General features: G+C 35.4%; 1 protein-coding gene across 4 annotated transcripts; it reads left to right on the top strand.

The window, feature by feature from the left end:
- Positions 1 to 426: 426 nt before the first annotated feature.
- On the top strand, positions 427 to 21,874 carry ATG4B (autophagy related 4B cysteine peptidase). 4 transcript variants are annotated; one of them, XM_014060721.2, is made up of 13 exons: positions 427 to 508; positions 4,062 to 4,160; positions 4,967 to 5,038; positions 5,971 to 6,069; positions 6,898 to 6,999; positions 9,819 to 9,891; positions 11,977 to 12,056; positions 12,574 to 12,770; positions 13,833 to 13,911; positions 15,551 to 15,696; positions 16,646 to 16,702; positions 19,173 to 19,266; positions 20,302 to 21,874. In XM_014060721.2, exons 1-13 carry the CDS (start codon positions 499 to 501, stop codon positions 20,373 to 20,375), a joined length of 1,182 nt encoding a protein of 393 aa, XP_013916196.2. In that variant the 5' UTR covers positions 427 to 498; the 3' UTR covers positions 20,376 to 21,874. The 4 variants fall into 4 exon arrangements, with proteins under 4 accessions (XP_013916196.2, XP_087581670.1, XP_087581669.1 ...); XM_087725544.1 differs by having other exon boundaries at positions 21,420 to 21,874; XM_087725543.1 differs by lacking the exon at positions 427 to 508 and adding an exon at positions 582 to 711.
- The last annotated feature ends 356 nt before the right edge of the window (positions 21,875 to 22,230 follow it).

Consider the following 22,230-nt stretch of genomic DNA (forward strand, 5'->3'; position numbering starts at 1 on the left):
GCAAACCAGAAGCAGCGAAGAACAGCTACTCTGGTGTTGGGCGAATGTTGTTAAAACCACGCCACGATGCGAATTACTTGAGAACGCCATATTGGGTCAAGTGGATGGTGCTTAATATTCCGTACAAGAATATGGCGGCTCCCTTCTACTTTCTACCCCTGAAAAATACCATGTGTTAGTTAAACTACTCTGAGGGATAGAAAGCAGTACAGGGTAATTAACGGGAAAAAAATCCTGCTTCAGAAGGACAGCGAGGCCGATTTAAGTAACCTTGCACACCAATCGGTCTCTCCGTACAACAAAATGGCACCTGCCATATAGAGGGAGAAACCATTGCATCTGAAACTAACCAATCGTCGCTTAGATGAGTGGTGAACAATTCCGTGATTGGGCGAAAGCAGCGCTATGGGATGAGAAGTATAAAGTGCGCCGCTTTGGTGATCTGTGTCAGTCAGGAGACAGCCGTGGGCCCCCCGAGCTTAAGAGGGCGGGGGCAGGATGGACGCGGGTGAGTGGGAAAATGTTTGGGGGGGGGTGTCAATTGGGAAAGCTGCGTGGGTCAACAAGCAGCTCTCTATATTTGGGGTAGCGGGCAATGGGTGTGGAAAGGAAGGAGTCGATTTGTTTTTTCAGCAGAGGGCTAAATTGCGGACTGGGCTAGTCGGTGAAACTGTGATCATGGATTGCCTAAAAGAGAGAGGTCGATGAAGGGTCAGTTATGTTGCCTGGGGAACTGTGTTTTCTTACGGTATTTTTTTTTCTTAAATGACTGTGATTAATAGAAGTTGCTAAAGCAATTTGGCTAATATGGTACTTTGCCTTCTCTTTTCAAATAGAGGCAACTCCACTATAACAAAGGCTGTCAGTTTTAAGACTCTACTGTACATTGCCGTGGTTTTCTAGCATTAGTTGATTGCATTTTTTATAAAGCTTAGTGCTGGTCCTTCAGTGGTTTGATGTATGGAAATAATCTTAAAGTTTTCTAAAGTTGATAAGATCCCAAGGTTCTTGTTTAAGTAGTTAAAATTTAACACGCTGTGACCTGAGATGTGATGGAAGAAAAATCATGCTGTTTTAAAACTACCTACCAAAGTACCACATAGCTCAAATGGAAAACTAAGACTCTAAGGCAGTGTTTCTCAACCTTGGTAACTTGAAGATGTCCGGACTTCAACTCCCAGAATTCCCCAGCCAGCATTCGCCAAGGTTGAGAAACACTGCTCTAAGGCAAATGGGTAATACTCTCCTTTTCATCAATTTCTTGACTTTCCCCAAACAGATAAAAAATATTTAAATATATAAAACAAACATTTTATATAAAAACTTGTAGTTGGTTTTGCTGTCTGAATAAGATTATGAAGACAAGTGCAGTGTTCTGTAGTAGATCTACACCAAATTGAATTCTTATTGAAACTTTCCAAATACATCTTAGTAAGTGACCGTTTGTTGCGATATACGTGCAGGTATGCATTCAGCCATACTGTAACACTATAGAACAGAAGCAATAATTAACCATATGATTAAATCAGTAAACTAAAAGCAATAATTGGCCATATGATTAGATCAGTAAGACAAACTGTCCAACTCCAAGCGTTGATTAAATCAGTACCCTTAACACTAAGCAGATCAGCAACCACAGACTTGTGACTTAAATCAGGGGTTACAACTGTTTAACTCTCAAACATTAATTAAGCATTGGATGTTTGCATGATGATAAAAGGTTTATTGACTATGAGTGTTCTTCGAGTCTACATGAGAGTAAATGAGTTACCATATACTGTAAACTTGCACAATCATGATTGGTCCGCATTGGCTATGTGAATCCATCCCTCCCTTGTGTATGCTCAATAAAAAAGGACCCCCAGACTTCGTTCTGGGTCGGTTTCGTCCCGAAGGAAATTCGTGTCCGAGTGTTCCTTCCACATTGGCTTCATGAACCACCCGCGGAGAAATCGCAACCGTTAAGGATTTTTATTTATTTGTTTATTAATTTGGTGTCTTCAAATCAATTTGATGACTTCCTGGTCAAAAAGTGAGGTTCTTAGTGAGGTTTTTCTGAAGTAGTTTGCCATTGCCTGATTTTTAGGGCAGAGAGAGTATGACTGTCCCAAGATCACCCAGCTGGCTTTGTGTCTAAGGTAGGACTAGAATCATGGACTACTGGCTCACCAGTTAAAGAATTAATTTTGAAAATTCTCTTTTATTTAATGATATTGCATAAACAATTGATTTTAAGGCATATAAAATACACATACTTTTTCCACAATATATCTATACTATTCCCATATATTATAATTTTGGACTAAGGCCCAGATAGAATGCACTTCTACATAAATATGTTTGGGGTATTTAAATAAATTTATTCCAGCTTGGCTCCTATAACGTTTCCATTTCATTAGTCATTTTGCATTTTGGCCATTAGCAGAATAAATCTTTATAAATTTCCTTCTCTCCATCTTTATTTGGATATATGTTAATATTATATAAGGATAGATGATTGAATAATATTAGCTCGCTTTTTAAGTTCTGTTCTAAAATTTGGCATTTCTTTTTTCTGTTTTTATTTTTATTTCCCAGTCTAATCTCCCATGTTGATTCTGATATATGATCATTTAAATTTTGGAATATATGTATTGATACTGTTTTAACTTCATGTAAACAGTGTATTGAATGTAACAGACTTGAGACTTCATAGCAAGTGCAAAATGAACCTTGTCTGTTATGTATTTATGACTAGACTGAGGAAAAGGCTTAGCAGTCTTTTCTTGGAACCTCTCACATTAAATGCCATTCTGAATCACATGGTGTATGGGACATGATGTTCTCTAAGGCAAGGTTGCAGAGTATGTGAAATTTGAACTGAATGGGTTATCCGGATAGTAATTTTTGGAATTAACAACTATGAGGCAAATAGAAGGATGTGATGTAGGTTTACTCTAGAGTGCATTGTACTGGTTCTCAGTTCTTTTTTTAAAAAAAAAGTAAGTCTAACAAACTTTGATTTCTGAAAGCAAAGAAGCAAATAGATGCCCACAGTCAATTTGGGCTTAAATTAGAGTGGAATAAGGAATCCTTAGTGCTCTCTGAGCTTGGTTGTTTTCTTGCAGATGTTTCATTACCAAAACTAGGTAACATCATCAGTGCTAGTGACCATGATGGTTTTACCTAGTTTTGGTAATGAAACTTCTACAAGAAAAAAATCAAGCTCAGAGAGCACCAGGGACTTCTCATTTCAAACCTGAGCTACAAATATTCTACTGTATTGGCAGAATGAAATATAATAGTTTTAAGAGGTTGTAAAATGAAAGGATGAAAAGAGCCAAATATAACAAGAGAAGAAACTGATTCTAAGGCATGGGTGCTACTATTAAGAAGACTTCCCATCTAACCCATGCCATTTATGCTTGAACATCTGCACATATTTATACCAGTCTTGATTTTGGCAAGGCAGGGCCTGATGTTTAAAGATGCTGAGAAGAATATTGAACCTGGAGCTTAAGTAGAAGGTTCATCTGATGCTTCTTGCTAGTAACCCATTCCATTACTATTAAGGACACTTGAAGGCAGGCAAGGAACCAAATGTAGTTTTAGTGAAGTAGTATGTGAATTGTTGTCATAGTACTGAATCGTTGCTCTACAGAGTGATGCTTTTATTGCAGAAAGTGTATGCATGTGATCACTGTATGCTCCAAACAAAAGGTGAGACATTAAGGCTGTTATTTCAGTTCATAACATGAAGAAAATGATTATTACTGCCATTTGATAATGTGCTAATTTTCAAAATAAAATTGGATCAGACCTACAATAATAATCTTAGCCTCCCCCCCCTCCTATTTTAGAAAATGTCCATGGGAAGGAAAACAGTGTTAAGTTTAATTAAGACACAATGTTTTCTGCCTCTGTTGTTGATGTTAGAACCTGGAGCATAATTGCTACTTTTTCATCATCTAAAAACAGTTTTACATTGGTGAAATTTTCTGAAGGAAATTTTTTTTTTTTGTATTTTGAATAGCGGATCCTGAAAAGTATTTGAGACTACTGTCTTTGTTTGTTTTGAACAGCTACTCTCACTTATGATACTCTCAGGTTTGAGTATGAAGATTTCCCAGAAACCAAAGAGCCTGTTTGGATCCTGGGAAGAAAATACAACGCACTCACAGGTATTTCTTCTGCTAATATTTCAAGGACTTTACGATTCTATATCATCACTTGAAGTCTGCTGTCTTTTTATAGATTTGACATGCCTTAGAATGGACATAAGGCCAGTTTTCTGATCTTATTCTGGACCAGCTCTGCCATCCTAACAAACGCCTTGCTTTCTGCTGAACCTTTCAGAGAAACCATGTATTTTGAAGATAATAAATGCTAGATAGTTTTCTATTTATCCTATTGATATGAGAGAGAAGTCCGAAAGATATTGAAGTGTTCCCCCCCCCGAAAAAAACTACATCACAAAAGATTTACTCTTTTATATGTGCCATACTAGTCTTAACTTTAAGGATGTGGTGGCTCAGTGGCTAAGATGCTGAGCTTGTCGATCGAAATTCGGCAGTTCGAATCCCTAGTGCCGCTTAATGGGATAAGCTCCCGTTACTTGTCCCAGCTCTGCCCACCTAGCAGTTCTAAAGCATATAAAAATGCAAGTAGAAAAATAGGGACCACCTTTGGTGGGAAAGTAACAGCGTTTTGTGCGCCTTCAGCATTTAGTCATGCCGGCCACATAACCAGGGAGACATCTTCAGACAGTGCTGGCTCTTTGGCTTTGAAGCAGAGATGAGCACTGCCCTCTAGAATCGGGAACAACTAGCATATATGTGCGAGGAGAACCTTTACCTTTATCTTATTCTTAACTTTAAATGTTGAACAACCCTAATTAAAAATGGATGTATTTCAGTTAATGTTTATCATTGAAACCATGCAATCTAAGTTCTGCAAGTGTATTGAAATCTTGTTTTCATCCTTTTAGAGAAAGAGGATATTTTGTTGGATGTGACTTCTCGTCTTTGGTTTACATATAGAAAAGGGTTTCCAGCCATTGGTAAGCACCAATTTTTGTTTTCCAAATTGTTGTGGAAATGGTGCATATTTATTTCTAAAAATCGGATTTATTTACAACCTAAAGAAGCCAGTTGGAATATTGGCCTGGCATATTTGTTGGTTAGGAGATTAGCGGGAAATAAATTAATTATTCATCTATAACATTAATATCTGGGAATAGATGTTAGTATTTTTTGAAATGGTTAGGAAATTTTAACAGGATCATAATCATATACATATGAATTTATATTTAATAACATTGTTCTAAAATGTGTATTTATATTTATGTTCTTTATTTTCCTCTCTAATTTACTGAATTGCTGAGTAGAAAACAACACAAGAAAAGGAAACACAATATTACTTACACTCAATAGGATATAACACTACAGGTAGTGCATGATTTACCGCAATTCATTTAGTGATTATTCAAAGTTACAATGGCACTGAAAAAAGTGATATGGGACCGTTTTTCACGCATGACTGTTGCAGCATCCCCATGGTCATGTGGTCAAAATTTGGCCACTTGGCAACTGATTCATATTTATGATAGTCACAGCATTCTGGGGTCATGTGATCACCTTCTGATAAGCAAAGTCCATGGGGAAGCCAGATTCACTTAACAATCATGATACCAACTTAACAATTGCACTGATTCACTTAACAACTGTGGCAAGAAAGATTGTAAAATGAGGGGGAGAAATCATTTAACAAATGTTTGACTTAGCAACAAAAAATTTGTGGTCGTAAGTCAAGGACTACTTGTAGCTGCGTATTCTGTTATATTCAGAGAGGCATAATATCAGATCAGCATATCTATATTTACAACCCTATTTTGACTTCTGGCTCCCGATCCTATTCAGGTACATCATAAAACTCCAATCCTTCAAATGATTACTTGCCAAAAAGCTTGGTTTATGTGATCTGTTTATGCAGGGGGAACAGGTCCAACATCTGACACTGGTTGGGGTTGTATGCTAAGATGTGGCCAGATGATTTTTGCCCAGGCTTTGGTTGGCAGGCACTTAAGCAGAGGTAAGTCACATTACTGTGATGGTTATAATGCAAAATCTTGATACTCTTTGTATTCAGATATCCTTCATAAAGGTGTTTTTCATTCTAAAGGAATGCCTAACAAAGCAGGTCTATTTACAAATATTCCAAGTTCCCCTTGGTAGCATCATTTCCTTCAAAATGTACAACTCTTTCCTTGGGGAACATGGTGACTCACATGGGTTAGAACACTGGGGTGATAATCAGCAATTTCATATTTAAGTGCTGAGCGCTGCTCTATGATGGGATGAGCACTTGTTATTCACTCCAGCTCCTGCTGACCTAGTAGTTCGAAAGTGTGTAAAAATGTGAGTAGATAAATAGGTATCACTTCAGTGGGCCCATTAATGGGGACATGAAAGGGACCCCCAACCGGGTGAACCCTGAGCAATGGTGATATCACCGGCTAATCCTTTCACCCTGGAAGTACCACTAGCACGAATAGGATGACAATTCTTCTCATGATTAAAAGGGCTATGGAAATCAATAAGTTTGATGACAGATCAACTTATTTACTTCTTGCAGTGTAAAGTATATTTTGTCCATACATTTTCCCATAAAAATTAAATATTGACGGAGTTGATTGTGAAATACAATAAAAATAAAAACAGAAAAGTGTTTGTCATTTTACATGCAGATTGTATTTGAAGTTATCTTTTCAATCAGTTTCAGACTATAATAATCAACCTTTGTATTAGAAAGGATCAATTTAAAGCAAGCCGATTATTTTGGTATGAAGACCTTGAAAATATAAGGGTGGCAGTTGTATTTTCTTTTTTCCTCCCTTTAACATTGCCTTCTGTTTCTTAGATTGGAGGTGGATGAAAGGGAAGAAACAAACAGACAACTATTACAATGTTCTCAATGCTTTCATTGATAAAAAGGACAGTTACTACTCAATCCACCAAATAGGTAAGATGATTTATCAGCACTATAGGTAATAAAGTGTGAGAAGATGTTCATTTGCAAACATAGTATAAATTACCATGTTTTATTATTGGAAATTGAGTTAGGGAAATAGTAATGTAGAAACTGGTCCAGCCTTTCATTTTTTTCTATTATAGATCCAGGTTATCTAGGGACAGGCATTTCCGAATAAAACTTAATTGTGTAATGGCAACTGCTATACAAATTAGAAATAAATTCCATGGAGCTTAATAGAACTTATCTTCAAATGTGAGTGTGTCTATATTTTCCCCTTATAAACTGTGCAAACAACACATAGGGCCACTTTTTATTATTTAAAAGAGTTCCTACATTTTGTGTTGGAGAAGAAATCCTAAAGAAATTTTGTTTTGTGGATTATAAAATGCAATAAGCTAACACTTCAATTTGCCTTCAGCTATATCTTATATAAACCATACATACATGTACCCTACTTTAATCCCTTTCAGGATAAGCAGTTTAAACAAACTGAAACAAGGGAATAAGAAAGACTAAGCCAAGGTAATTAAAAACCTGAGCTAGGGAAAAGAAATATAATGGAATTATAAACTTAAAGGAATTAATATGCTTCACTATACCTCTTCATATCCTCTCCTTCTGTTATGCTTATGGCCACTGAAAATACTTCTTTCCCAATCACAAATTCAGAGGTATCTTTAGCAAAATTTATTAAAATAAAATAAAATATCCACACAAGAATGCTGTATTAGAACTAGTATCTTATATATAAAAACAGAAATTTTCTCATTCTTTCTCATCACCTTATATAGCAGAGGGGTGGCAGTTTTCATTACTGTTAACTGGGAACTCTGCAGCTGGTTACAGAGTTTACATAATGGTTGCTGAATTTTACATAAAGGTTACATGAATTTTTATCAGTCTGAAAAACAACTTTTATATAACCTTTGCTTCCATCATATCCAAGCATTGCGTCATGCATTTCATTCTTTAAAGTTCTCAACTCTTTTAGAGAATCCTATTCGTTCCATCCGATGCCATTTCTCCTCTTCCTTTCAATACAGCCACAATTTATTTATTTGTCTTAAAATTTGACTTTCAGTCATTCTCTCTACATGATGAAACTGTCTTACCATATTTCTTATATAGTGCTCACTATGTGTTCAATCCATATTTCTTCCTTGTGCTCAATTCATATTCATTTAGCATTCATTCACACATACTTTTCCACACATACTTCTTAAACATCCCAATCCCCCTGCATTCATTTTAATGTTTATGGTGTTGCATATAACAACACTCTTATATATATCCATTTTTGCTTCTTTCAGCAAATATTCATGCCCCTCAAAGAGACCACAAACATTTTCCATCCATTCTTTTGGAGGTTGCATTCTAATACTTTTCATACTTTGTTTCCTCCCAGAGCTTCTTCTGATACAAGGGTGGCCATATAACTTTATTTAATAAGAAATAATGTATAATTACTTTCATATGCATTTACAATGGCTAGAAGTTGCAGTTCATTTTTTGTTGATCCATAGTGAAATCTTTCCTTCACTTCCCAATATGTACTATATTACCATTTCTCCTGTACAAATCAGACCACCTTCATTCAGATCTTTATCTTTCCCTTTATAGGAAAGATAGGAAACTCTTTGAAAAACGTACAGCAGACATTTTGGTTAAGATTCATTTTAAACCAGCAATTTGTTCAAAATAGTTATTTAATAATTTTGTTAAAGCGACTTTTATTATCTAAGCCTTTTTTGTCTACTTTTGTGTCTCTTCTCTCTCTATATGGAACATAATTTCTTGCTACAAGAATCATTTTTAAAAAAATCTGTCTCTTGAGACTTTAATTTGCATTGCAGCATGCTCAACTTTACTAGCAATCACAAAGAAATATAAGTGACTAAAGAGCTTAAGGAGCTATAATGAGAAAAGGTGGCATTTTATCTTAAAGGAATTAAGATACAGGAAAACATACTCTGTGTCTGGATACTAAAGGGAGAAGTTACCTTTCTATTCAGTGCGAAGAGTGCATTCTTTGCATCTCTCAGAATAGGCTTAAAACTAGACATAAAACTCATACTCTGAAATGTATAGCCCCCAGTTTGCACCAAAAAGTGGCAAAATAAGGCATTACTACTTATTTTTCACTTTTTAAAGTATGACATCTTTGCAAGGCTTCCTCTATATATTTCCAATCATTAAACATATTCCATATTTTAACAAATGAAAAAGGCCAAGATTTTCCAGCTATGTTCACTCAGCAAGGTCATCACTTTGCCAGACATCTTGCTTGCAGCCTCAGAGATCAGATTTTAAAATGCTCCCTGAGGAAAAAGTTCTTGCCCTAAAGAGCATAATGATTTTATAGAAGCAAGGGATGGCAATAAATCAATGTTTCTCAACCTTGGCATATTTAAGATGTGTGGGTTTCAGTTCCCAGAATTCTGGGAGTTGATATCCTGACTTCTGCAAGTTACTAAGGTTGAAAAACATTACAATAGATTAATCTGCCTGGAATTATTGGTTCTTGTTTTGAAGCCTGTGGTTCCCTATTCTAGACAGGGTAGAAAGATTTTCCCCGATGAATTTTTATGTATGACCTTCCAAAAAATTACTAACGTACCTTTCTCCAATGTTCATGAACATACTTCTCTGCTGGATAGGTATGTTATTATTTGAAACATTTCACATTTTTAATAGGACTTTAGTTCAATACTCTTAAGCAATCTAAATACTTGTCCAATTAAGTTTCTTAAGGGTTGAGAAGTAGCCTTGAATGATACTATGGATCAATTATAATGTGTTTGTTGCAGCCCAGATGGGAGTTGGAGAAGGCAAATCCATAGGCCAATGGTATGGACCAAATACAGTTGCACAAGTACTTAAGTAAGTATTCAGTAGCTCCAACAGTTATGGTTTTAGATACTGTATAAAATAAAGCAGTTAAATTACCTATCCCAAGGAAATGTTAAAATTGATTTTCCACTCAGTATGCCTCCAAAATTCTGTATCTAGTCTTGGTATACTAAATTCCATGGGATATTTCTAGAGTTTGTAGGTAGATCTTCTAGTTGATCTACCTTGTGCCCCAAAATCACCTGAGCAATTTATATTATTCTTTGCAGCTGTATTTGCTCAGCTTTGTGCTAAGCTTGATGTTACTTAAGGTAGAGCTATACCTAGGCAATCTATCACATTTTCTGTTAATATCTGTCTGAATTAGTTTCATTACTTGTTTTGTGAGGACATGGATACAGGTTTTCATTCTGTTATTATTATTACTTCTCTAAAGAAATGTTCCTCAGCCTCAAACAGTTCTATCCTGCCAATGATAGATCAGTAATACTCAGATCAGTAATACTTCTTTCGCATGTTGAATTGTCTGTAACCTTACAGGAAAAAAAAGATGAGGCTTTTGCTTCAAAGAAGGCCATAATTAGACTTAATAGATTTTAATAAGCTTCAGAAGTATCTGATGTTCTATATTAAGACAAACTGGTGAAGAAGACAGTAGCATTGCAATTTCAGGAGTATTTAAATGAGTCAGTTTTCCTTGAACCTTTCCTCTTCGGTTTACATGTGGTGACTGTCTTGATCACTTTTTTGGATATTCTGTACTAGGAAAGAGTGAGGTGGGGAATATGATTCTGTTGGATCTTTCTTTGAATTTTGATATTGTTGATTACAGTAACTTGTTGAAGGGTGTACGATAGCTGGAAGTTGAAGGTACCATCTGGTATTTCCATTTCAGCCTTTCTGGGTAAAAATAAAATGATACTGTATTACAAGGCTTTTCCTTGGGAATGGACCAGTTTGGGGGGAAAGGATTAGAAGATTCAACTTTGTCTTCTATATTAATTAGTGCCAACATGAAGACTGCTGGAAAGATCATTCACAGTTTGAAGCTAAAGTTGTCATCAATCTACTGAGATACTATTTCTTGTAGATTCTGAATTAGATAACAGCAGAGTCTCTGTCTCATTATGTTCATTTATTCTGTCTTCATGCTAGAGGAATTTATGCCAAATATTATGTCAATTTTCATGTTTATGCTTAGCTTTCCCTTATTGTTTATATGGTGCCTTGAAATGTAGTTGTCTGAGCAATTTATTGAACACCAGAATGAATGACTTTTCAAAATGCTACCAATATGTATATTCTATATAGTTCACTGTTTCCAAGAATTCTAGAAAAGCTACTGAGACCAATATTGAATGAAACTTCAAAATGAAGTTCATATATAATATTGAATTATACCTTTCTTTTGCCTCCATTTCTCACCCCTTGCTCCGTGCCTGCTGGAGCAGGCCAAAGACTTATCTGATTCAGCATCCTGATTCTATAGGGAACAACCAGATATATATACATAAGCAGGAAATAAGTTTTTGTCTAATGAAGAAAACAATATTTTTAGCTCAAAAATACTTTAAAAGAATATAATTATTCTATTTTTAAAAAGCTTTGCATACATCAATTGCATTATATAAATGAGTATTGACAGCATTACAGATAGAACAATTTTGGTATAGTAGTTAATGCTAGACTAGGAAGAGGCAGAATTGAGTTCTGGAAAAGGTACTGAGAAACCTTTTTCAAATACTGCTAAGTAAACTGCATCTCATCAGGAGTTAAGTACTTTGGCCATAACAAAAACATATTAACCATAGGTAGAAAGTTCTTTTCTCTATACGCTCTTTCTTTTCTGTTGGTCAAAATGATAAAAAATTAAGTATTATGAAATTGTATGGAAAAGAAGAATGCAGGTAATTTTGTAATACATATTTATATCCTCTTTGTAACTTTGTTATAATTTTGTGTACTTCATTAAAAATATGACAGATTAAAACTTGAGATTTTGTGTTGATTCACTGATACTGACCTAGGTGATGTGATTTCCCTTGCCAAATTTCTAGATCTCTTAATGTGCACCTTATTCACTTAAATACCTTTGTCTTTAATTTTTATCCTTAGAAAACTTGCCACATTTGATATGTGGAGTTCTTTGGCAGTACACATAGCCATGGACAATACTGTTGTGATAGAAGAAATAAGTAAGTATCATTGTACTGTTTATAAAAGTATGCGCCTATTGTTGAAGGGATATGGTTTTTAAGATAATTGGGCTTAAAGAGTCATAAGACATTTGTTAGGTTTACTGGATGCCCGCAGCTGTGTATCAAATGTGTAATTGATTGGTTTGAGTAAGTTTTTATTGGTACTGTTGTTAGAGATGGTTTTCTGAAATAGTGCAATTTTATATTTCAGTATTTATTGTTATGTCTGGTAAAACTGAATTGTTGAGCTCTCAAAGCTAAAGATCTTTTCTACTTATGAAAAAGAAAGTTTTACTTTTGCAGCTTCATGGTAGCAACAGAAGAACCTGCTTCCAGGCTTTGAAATGTTGATTATAAATATTTCCATTACAATAAAATAAAAATTTATATTAGCAATAATAGATGTAAGTAATATGTGGTAGATATACTGTATGTAATTTTATTTGCTATTCAACAGCAAATTAGACTGTATGGGCATAACCAAGGCTATTTCTGCTGATTTTTTATCTGGCAGGAAGGTTATGCAAGCCCAACTGTCCATGCTCTGGAGCCTCAGCATTTCCTTCTGCAGAATCAGATTTTCTTTCCAATGGTTATCCAGATGGAGATGTATCTACAGACAGTTTATTGCTTTGGAAGCCACTAGTGCTGCTGATACCTCTTCGCCTTGGTCTCACAGACATCAACGAAGCCTATATTGAAACACTAAAGGTATAAAATAATTTTAACCACTTGGATATCTGAAACCATATGGTTTGGTGTATGCATTTTTAATTCTGGTCCATATTCATATGAATATATTCATATTCACATTCATAATTAACAGTGTTAACTGTGAATGCAATAGCATGCCAAGATAAATTCTTTATAAGGCTCAGAATGTCTGAAATCAGGGGTGAAATTCTACCGGTTCGCCTGAACCAGTAATTAAAAAATGCTTTAAAAAGTTTTTAAAAGTTCCAACAATCACAGGGTCCAGCTGATTGTTGCACAGCTGATCATCAGAACTTTTAAAAGCATTTTTTAGTTTAAAATGCTAAAAAAAGGTTTTAAAAAAAGAGTTGGCCATGCCTACCCATTCACATGACACACACATCCCCCACACACAGACCAATCCACCCCACCAAGCCATGCCCACAGAACCGGTAGGGAAATATTTTTGAATTTCACCATTGTTTGAAATACCTGATCTACATGTTCAATTGTGCTATCTAGAACTCTCATTATTAGAGCAGCTCATTCTGAATAGGTAGAATTGTTTTAGTGGCTGTTGCAGTGATTTAAATATGCAGGTACCCAATGAATATTTGTAATCACCCTAGTTCTATTTAATAATTCAAAGTCATATATTTTTCTCCGAGCTAATTCTGAACAAGTGTGACTTCATTGACTAATATGATTAAACTACAAGCTTGTATAAATATTTTTCTGAGAATAGGGCTTAGTTTTGAGTAAATATTATGCATAAAATTGTGGTGGTGGTATTGTGTGTAAGAAGCCAGTCATCATTTCATGCTACCTTTGTCAGTCACCTTTTGTTGGAGTTTACAAATTATATAAAGTAGTTTTGATACTGTTATTTCATGAAAACTATTGCACTGTAAATGGCTTCCCCCTTTCTTTTTTGTCTTAAAAATGGCCAGTGCTGAAGTAACTTGTTTGAATGTTCAGTGGATATGAGTAAAAAAAAATATTCTGAATAACTGTGTAATGCTCTTTATTGTGATGATGTTGTTTTCCACTGTGATTAATTGTGCATATATTACTTTGCAGCATTGTTTTATGATGCCTCAGTCCTTAGGTGTGATTGGAGGAAAACCCAATAGTGCTCATTATTTCATTGGATATGTTGGTAAGTTTAAGCTGTATATATGCTGAACATATTAATGAGTATGGATCTGTAAGATACTTCAAACCATTTTCTCAGGTGCAAACTAGCTGCTGTGAATGGAGGCTGAACAAGGCTTAGTGCTATTTATTGACATATCTAGACGTATTCTTAAGGGGAAGCACCATAGGGAGTCTTAAGTTTATATTTATAGTATGTAGGAAACATCTGTTTTTGTTCAAACATAGTCATCCCTAAAATCTGTATTCTCTCAGACTTTGTTCTGTAAAAAGGTAACGTCTTACATGATCATGCAAAAACATATTGAACTTTGTTTCCAGTCTGTACTATGATAAAATGGTTTGACAATCTTTAACCTGTATTTTTGGAGACTATTAAGATTATATAACAAGTTTCCTAGTAACATAAAATTACACATGACTGCAATTCGAGGTAGTCCTTGAATTATAACCACTCATTTAGTGACTTTGAACTTAGTGACACATAAAAAAGTGATTTATGACCATCTTTCACACTTAAAGACTATTGAAGCATCCCCATTGTCATGTGATCAAAATTTGGGCACTTGGCAATTGGCATGCATTTATGACAGTTCCAGTGTCCTGGCACCATATCACCATTTGTAACTTTCCCAGCTGGCTTCTGATAAGCAATGGGAGTAGCCAGGTTCACTTAACAACCAATGATTCACTTAACAACTGCCAGAATAAGGTCAAAAAGCAGGATTTGTACATGATAGTAAATCCTATTATGTTGTTCAAAAGAGGAGTAAATATTTCAGAAATGTCAGTATAAGAAAAGTTCAACCTGCTCTAAGTCGAGGGGCAGAATCCTGGCAGATAGGGTATCTTCTTACATCTTCTAGCAATGCTGAGGGAAGAACATTATACAAGGCTGGAATGAAAACTCTTCTCTGAGTTAGAACATTTACCAGATAGTTCATATATCTCTTATTAGCCATGAGAAACTGAGATGTATTGCCTGCATTGATTTGATGATCTATAACAAACAGTTGCTTCTTAAATATTACTTTTACTTTTTCATAACCTAAATAGAATTAGGTAGGAGAGGGAAAGTCATAGGAGCAAAAAGTTGTGAATTTGCTTGCTTCTACTTGCTTTGAAATCTATCCTAAACCTGATGGAAGAAGAGTTTACTTCAGCCAGTAATTTACTGTGGTCTGCACATTCTCAGTGGTTGAAAATTCAGGTTGTCAAGCCAATCTACCACTTCGTTTGAATACAATTTGACTACAAGATGTGCTGATGTGCAGTTTTGTTTTACAGTGTTGGCAGCTGGAATGGGGTACTGTCAGATATCCTTCACAATGACATACAGTATTAGAATATTTTATTGTGGTTCATGAATAAAAAATAAGTCAGCGAGCAGTGGTGGTATTATACACCTTTTGTGATAGTTTTGTCTGAGACATGGAATCAAGATAAAGGCAGGGCTGAGATACTATTCAGGGGGCTATATTTCTCAGTAAGATGTTCAAGTATGTGGCACTGGTCAATTGTAAAGTGACCTTCTCCAAAGCATCTTATTCTTATAAGTTTCCAATGGATATGTCTCACATCGAGTTTACTGATAATACTAAGGTGCTTGTAGATCTATGATCTTTCCATTGATCTCTATTTAGGTGAAGAACTAATCTATCTTGACCCACACACTACTCAGCCTGCAGTGGATCCTGTAGACAGTTGCCACATCTCTGATGAAAGTTTTCATTGCCAGCATCCGCCTTGCAGAATGAGCATTGCAGAGTTGGATCCTTCTATTGCAGTAGTGAGTATGAATACCTGAAGTTCACTTTCCTATCAAGGAAGTTTCCTGGTTTTGGACAATCCTCTAGTTCAGGGGTCTCTAACCTTGGCAACTTTAAAACTTGTGGACTTCAACTCCCAGAATTCCTGAGCTAGTGAACCTCGGTGAAGAATTCTGGGAGTTGAAGTCCACAAGTCTTATTAGTTGCCAAGGTTGGAGACCCCTGCTCTAGTTAGCTACTGATTCCTCTCTTTATGAAGGTATTCTGTTGTGCTCTCCCTTTTCATCATAAAATTAAATATATTCCTGTTCTGAAGCATGAGAAATAATTATTTCCATATTACAATAGTTGAGGCTTTTAGATGACGGGTAACAGAAGAGAGATAAGTATCCTAGAGCAGTGTTTTTCAACCTTTTTTGTGCAAAGGCACACTTTTTTCATGAAAAAAATCACGAGGCACACCACCATTAGAAAATGTTAAAAAAATTTAACTCTGTGCCTATATTGACTATATATAAAGTAATTTTCCCACGGCACACCTTACACTATGTCACGGCACACTAGTGTGTCGCGGCACAGTGGTTGAAAAACACTGTCCTAGAGAAGTCTAGACAAATGAATGGTCAGATGCCATATTCTTTACATTATATTACAATATTACAAGTAAAGATCATCCATTGAAATTTAATGTAGGGAGATTCAGGACAGACATAATTTCACACATAATCTAACTAAATATTAAATGTTCTTCTTGTAAATATAATGTGGATGGAATCATAAACATCATGTCTTAAATATAGTTACTGGGAATTCATATTGCCTTCCAAGTACAAGCTTGTGAGCTTTCCAGATACATCTATTGGCCACTCTGTAATACTGAATGCTGGAGGAGAAGGATTCATGACTTATCTAATAGGGGTCTACTTAATTTGAATCTGTTTTAGAATAATATAAATATTGCCATTATAGGGATTCTTCTGCAAAAAAGAAGAAGACTTCAGTGACTGGTGCCAGCAAATCAAGAAGGTTTGTATGTAGCTTTTTCTAATAAAAAAAACAAAACAAAACCCCAAAATGGTCAGAATGTATGACAGAATGTATATATATGAATGCATTTGGAAGAGTTAGGATAAAATGAGGAGTTATTTTTAAAAGTCTACTAATCTTGTCAAGGTATCTATTGCCAATGTCATTTATGTTAGTTCTGTTTCTTAGAGGAGACAGCTTTTATGGATTGCCTAATTATTAGCATTTTACTATTGTAAATAGATGAATCTGTGGGCTTTATTTGATATTGACAATGTTTTATCTCCTTCGGAGTTATCCATTGGAATATTTGTTTTTTAAAAGTGGTAAAATATGGGAAATGTACAAATAAAAGTACTTCTGTTATCTTGAACCATCTGGTAAACAAGATCTAATTATTTAATTGTTTATGTAAGAAATCAATGCTGATTTTGTCCCATGTTTTCAAAGGATCCAGATAATCCTCCTCTTGGAGGGTGCTGTATGCCCTCTAATAAATCTTTCCTTTTTGGAGTCAGGGAGAAAGTTGACAAAAATTGTTGAATCTAGGAAAGCCTATTAAAGAGGGGACGTGGGAGTTTTTTTGAGAAAGTGCAGATCTGTAGAACCAGGAATGGGCATGGGGTGGCCATCTAAGCCACAGAAACTCCACCCATTCATGAAGAGACAAGAGGGAGAAATGTTTAAAAGACAGGAAATTGAATTTGTAATGTCTAACTTTATGTATAATGTACTGTGCAAACTGGTCCTAGAAGCTGGGTGGGAAATCTGCCTTCCACCACCTCCCAAGAAGAGAGCTGGTTACTTTAAACAAGAGCACTGGCCAATAACCTACCAACACACTCAAAGAGGAAAATAAATTCCTCTTCACCCACTCCAGACATTTCTTTGGCCTCGCCACTTACCAGGAGCTCCTCAGTCCACTAGGGAGCCTTCTGCCAATACAGGGAGGCTGGTCTCAGCAAATGTCTGCATCATCCCCTATTGCCACTGAGCACCAGGTACTCAACAGAACTGCTCACATGATCACCGGGATATTCTCCCAAGTTTCTGCTTGAAATCATGAGATCTGTAAGGCACCCGAAATAAATCATCTTACCTCTGAAGCATTAAATGATACAACATGAAATAACCATATCTCATTTTGCAAGTTTCATTAAAATCAACAGGGCCTCAGCTAGCCACAATTATCCATCCTATTTGCTTGAGATTAAAGCCCAATATTTTTCTGCATTTCATATAAGGCACATTAAAGTCATCTAACTAGATCCTAAGTAAGGAACTTTGGGAATGTAGTTTCAAAAATAAATATATAAAATAGGGTAAAGAGCTGGATATTGTGATGGAAATCCTTTAGTCTATTATTAAAGTATTAATGTAAAGATAGAGTGCTAGAAATAGTATTTCCATGACAGTTGTATTTAAATGTAAAATAGATTTTAGGTTGCACTAAAATAATTGGATAGAAAGTTCAACAATGAAATATGAAATTGTTTAGACAGTAAAATAATATTATTACTAGCTTTAAATCTCTAGAGAGGCTTTGAGAACTAGCACTTCTAGCATTGCTTTCAAGAAGCTAACATTTTTTTTTGGTATTTAAAGAGGATGGAACAAGAAAATATTACACAGTAGCAAAGTCTAAATGACCTAATTTCTTTAAAAGGCATGCAGACTTGATTTTGACATTAACAACTTTCCTACTTTTATATATTAAATCAATAGTGGAAAAAAGGAAGGGGAGCAAATTGTACATTAGAGGAATGGGGGGGAAAGGTTTAAAAAATTAAACTCATCCAATAGGTCTCCCTTGGTGAGATAGTGGATATAAATATGATTAATATAAATAAGCGTACTTTTCACAAATACATATTAAAAGCAAAATTCCTGGTTTTCCAGCATCTGCATTAATCCTCATTTTAGAGGCAATTTGCAATGCAACAATGCATCTTTAAAGAAAATTGTATTTGCAACTGTGCATGTTAGGGGAAAATGCACACAAAAATATATAGTATTCAAATTTGTACAAGCATAAGGATAGATTAATGTAATGAAAAACAGCGAAATCAAACTATATAAATTTGCCCCTCCTTGGGTTAAAATCTCACTTGAAAGTTGCTGTCTTGCTGGCTGCATTAATTTGTGTTCCTTAAGTGGGACTGTGTATATTCTATTCTCAAATACAATATATTTTCCTGTGCTTTCATTATTTTGTTCTTTTTTATTGTTGGAAGCTGAAGAGAATTATACCAAATATGTAAAGCCACTATACTTTTCAGAAGAACATTTTTTAGTATTGCTATATGCTGTGCATTTACACATTTTAAGCAAGTCTTTACAATCATAAAGACTGGAAATTAATTTGTTCTATAAGTGAAACTGTGAACTGAAGGTGCATTATTTATATCAAATATTCAATACCTCTAGAAATAGCAAAGGAGTATAACTGTTTTTAATACATTTCTAACAGTTGTCACTGATTAGAGGAGCCCTTCCCATGTTTGAGCTAATAGAACATCAGCCTTCACACTTCTCTAGTCCTGATGTCTTGAATCTCACTCCAGGTAAGGTTCATTTATTTGGTTATAGAAGGAATGAAAGCTGTATGAATAAAGGAGTTTTAATATTTGGAGATATTTTTTTATTGCCTAAGAAAGATACCAGCTTTCAAAATTGATATTTGATCTTTAAAAATCATTGGGATTGTTTTTAGATAACTAGACTATGAAACACACATTATGCAGATGTAAAGTTACTTTATCAGAACAGCTATAGCAGGGGTGTCAAACAAGATTTCATTGAGGGCCGCATCAGGGTTGTTTGACCCTAGGGGGACCGGGTGGACATGGCCAGGGTAGGTGTAGCCAGCTCAATGCTACTCATGTTGGGAGCATCTGTGGTGGCCTGGGCAGGGCGGGGGCTCCTCCTGGGCTCTGTTGATGCTGGCAGAGGCACTGCGGGCCGCTCCTTCACTATTTCTAGGGCGTCCCTCCGGGCCAGATCTAAGCACCCCATAGGTTGCATCTGGCCTGTGGGCCTTGAGTTTGACACCCCTGAGCTATAGTAACAGAACCCTGCAGGTTTAACAGATCTTCCCTCCCTTTTATCTTCATGAAAATTGGAGATGGTGGCTGTCTGAAGCATTTTCTCAAAACATTTTTTTCTCCTGGACTCACGTTTGGGGAGGCAAGCATTCTGTCTGGGAGCCATCCTCCTTATTCACTACATTGTTATTGTTTCATAAAATGCAGTGATTTATAAAACAATTACTTCTAAATCCTGCAAAGCAGAGCTGCTCTTGCAGGATTTTTGCTGTACTTCAGCTTTTTATCCCTGTAAAAATATCTGAAAATAGATAAGGAAGGCTAAGCAATCATTCTACCCTGTATTTTGGCTGATACAAATTGAACTACCATAGACGGTATGCATTTGCTAAAAATAATAGTTAAACTATCTGGCATTGCCTAATGTTTTTATTATTCAGATTCTTGCAAATCACAGCTGGTGTTTTGCATAGTTTATATTTAATTATGATTAAATGTGTTGTGGGAACAGTCTAAATGTAATACCGAAGCATATAAATCATTCATCTCTTGTAGATTCTTCTGATGCAGATAGATTGGAAAGATTCTTTGATTCAGAGGATGAAGATTTTGAAATATTATCACTCTAACAAAAGAAACTACAATAACTGCCAATTTGGGTTGAGGGGGGAGGGGAGCTCCTTGGAGAGCCTCGGGCTACCAGCTTTCATAGGTGCTTGTTGACATCCTTGCCTCCCATTTACCCCAGCATTCTGTGCAACCTTGGAGCAGAGTGGATTTTTGCAGTGGGATCAAGAAAACGGGTCGTCATTAAGGCCTTAATAGCTTTAGTTACTTTCTCAGTGCAAGGATATCCATGGGAACAGGATGCAAAGTTTCCTAGGAGCTGGAAATTATTTTCATAGGAACAGGAACAGGCACAAAGGCTTGACTATAATAGTAAAAGCCCTTCGGAGTGTTTGGCTTAAGTCTCTCTATTATTAGGGGGTCTTATTACTTCTGTTCCCATTTTTATAGTGTGAAATGAAAACCAGCATAACAGCTGTGAGACATGTCTCTGCATTATGTCTCCCTAACTAGCCGGCCATATTCTGAATTATTTGGGGCCACAAACTCTCTCAAGATTGACTGCACCAAATATTCCAACTTGTACTTTAGATTTTCTCCAATACAGTGCTTCCATACTTTTGGTTTCAAAGTTGCAGTTTATTTTTAAAAATATAATGGTCTGCATTCTAGCAATCACAAGAGCATATCATATGGAACATGTTAAAATATGTTCTAAAGATGACAGGAGAATATCACTATATAATAATATGGAAGGCTCTCTGTTACTCACTTGACTCTTCTCATAGTATCCACAAACAGAATGGTGTTATTCAGATTTTGCTTCGTTATAGCTAATTTTTATTTGGACATTTTTCTATTTTGTATTAAAAATATGGCTGCTATTTAATAAAATGAGGTGAAAACATCCATTAGCTCACAAATCAAAAGTACTTCTGATTCCTCCTTTTAATAAAGTTTAGACTGTACTTGAACACAAATCTTGCGTTAACAGCTATTTTAAAATCACAATTTTAGGCCAAAGGTGTGCTCATCTCCCCATTTTTGAAAGTACTACACAAGTCTATTTATATTTTGTGTCTTTATTTGTTTTTCATTTGTTTCAGTTCTTAATATGAAATTCTAAAGGAACTTAAAGCAAATTCTGCGTCCCTCAGATGATTAGCTTTCTGGCCAGGATTTCCAGCCTATTATATTCCAAAATAGCAGAAGAGCTCCTCTGTTTCTAAAAGATAGGAATGGCTGGCAAGAACCCTCAGTTCCAAGCATTAGCTCAATCAATGGATGTTGCAGTGGCAAATATGTTTACAAAGCATTCTTGCCTGCATTTATAAGCAGAACTGTCAAACTACAGATGGTACTATAGCCATCTATAAAGTAATTGCATACAGTAGGTCCAGTTGCCTATTTAGTTACTAGAAATCAAATTCGAACCATGTTGCTTATTTGTCATTGTTATAGCTTGCTGTGCTTCTTCTTTTGGAAGAAGAGCATAGTCGGATTGTGTTTCATTCATCAACTGCTTTCAATTTGTATCTGAATAAAACAAATTTAAAAAGGCTTTTGTATTCTTGGTACTTTTTTCTGCACCACTGATTGAAAGTAAGACAAACTTAAAAGAGAATCATAGTTTCTTTTAAATAAAAACTATATTGTGAATTTAAAAAAAATGATACACATTCTGAATATTCTAATACCTTTCCTAATCTAGAAGGAAATAGTACATAGGTTTCCTCATTAAATTTTGGGCAGACATAACAAACACTACTTTATATAGATTGAGAATCTGATTGACACATAAGCCTCTCCCTTTAAAAATTGGGGGACAAATAATTGAATTTGAAGAACATAGTAGCAAAACCTACATACAAAATTTAACATTTGAATACATAATTTAAACACATTAAATGTAAATCA

Source organism: Thamnophis sirtalis, unplaced genomic scaffold (assembly GCF_051295495.1).
Source record: "Thamnophis sirtalis isolate CommonGarterSnake01/CBP01778 unplaced genomic scaffold, rThaSir2_p1.2 scaffold_11, whole genome shotgun sequence".
Taxonomy (NCBI): domain Eukaryota; kingdom Metazoa; phylum Chordata; class Lepidosauria; order Squamata; family Natricidae; genus Thamnophis; species Thamnophis sirtalis.

Excerpts from the sequence above, each read along its gene's own strand:
- ATG4B (XM_014060721.2), top strand. Across the intron at positions 4,161-4,966 it reads AAAATACAACGCACTCACAG|AGAAAGAGGATATTTTGTTG; the intron begins GTATTTCTTCTG and ends TCATCCTTTTAG. Across the intron at positions 6,070-6,897 it reads TGGCAGGCACTTAAGCAGAG|ATTGGAGGTGGATGAAAGGG; the intron begins GTAAGTCACATT and ends TCTGTTTCTTAG.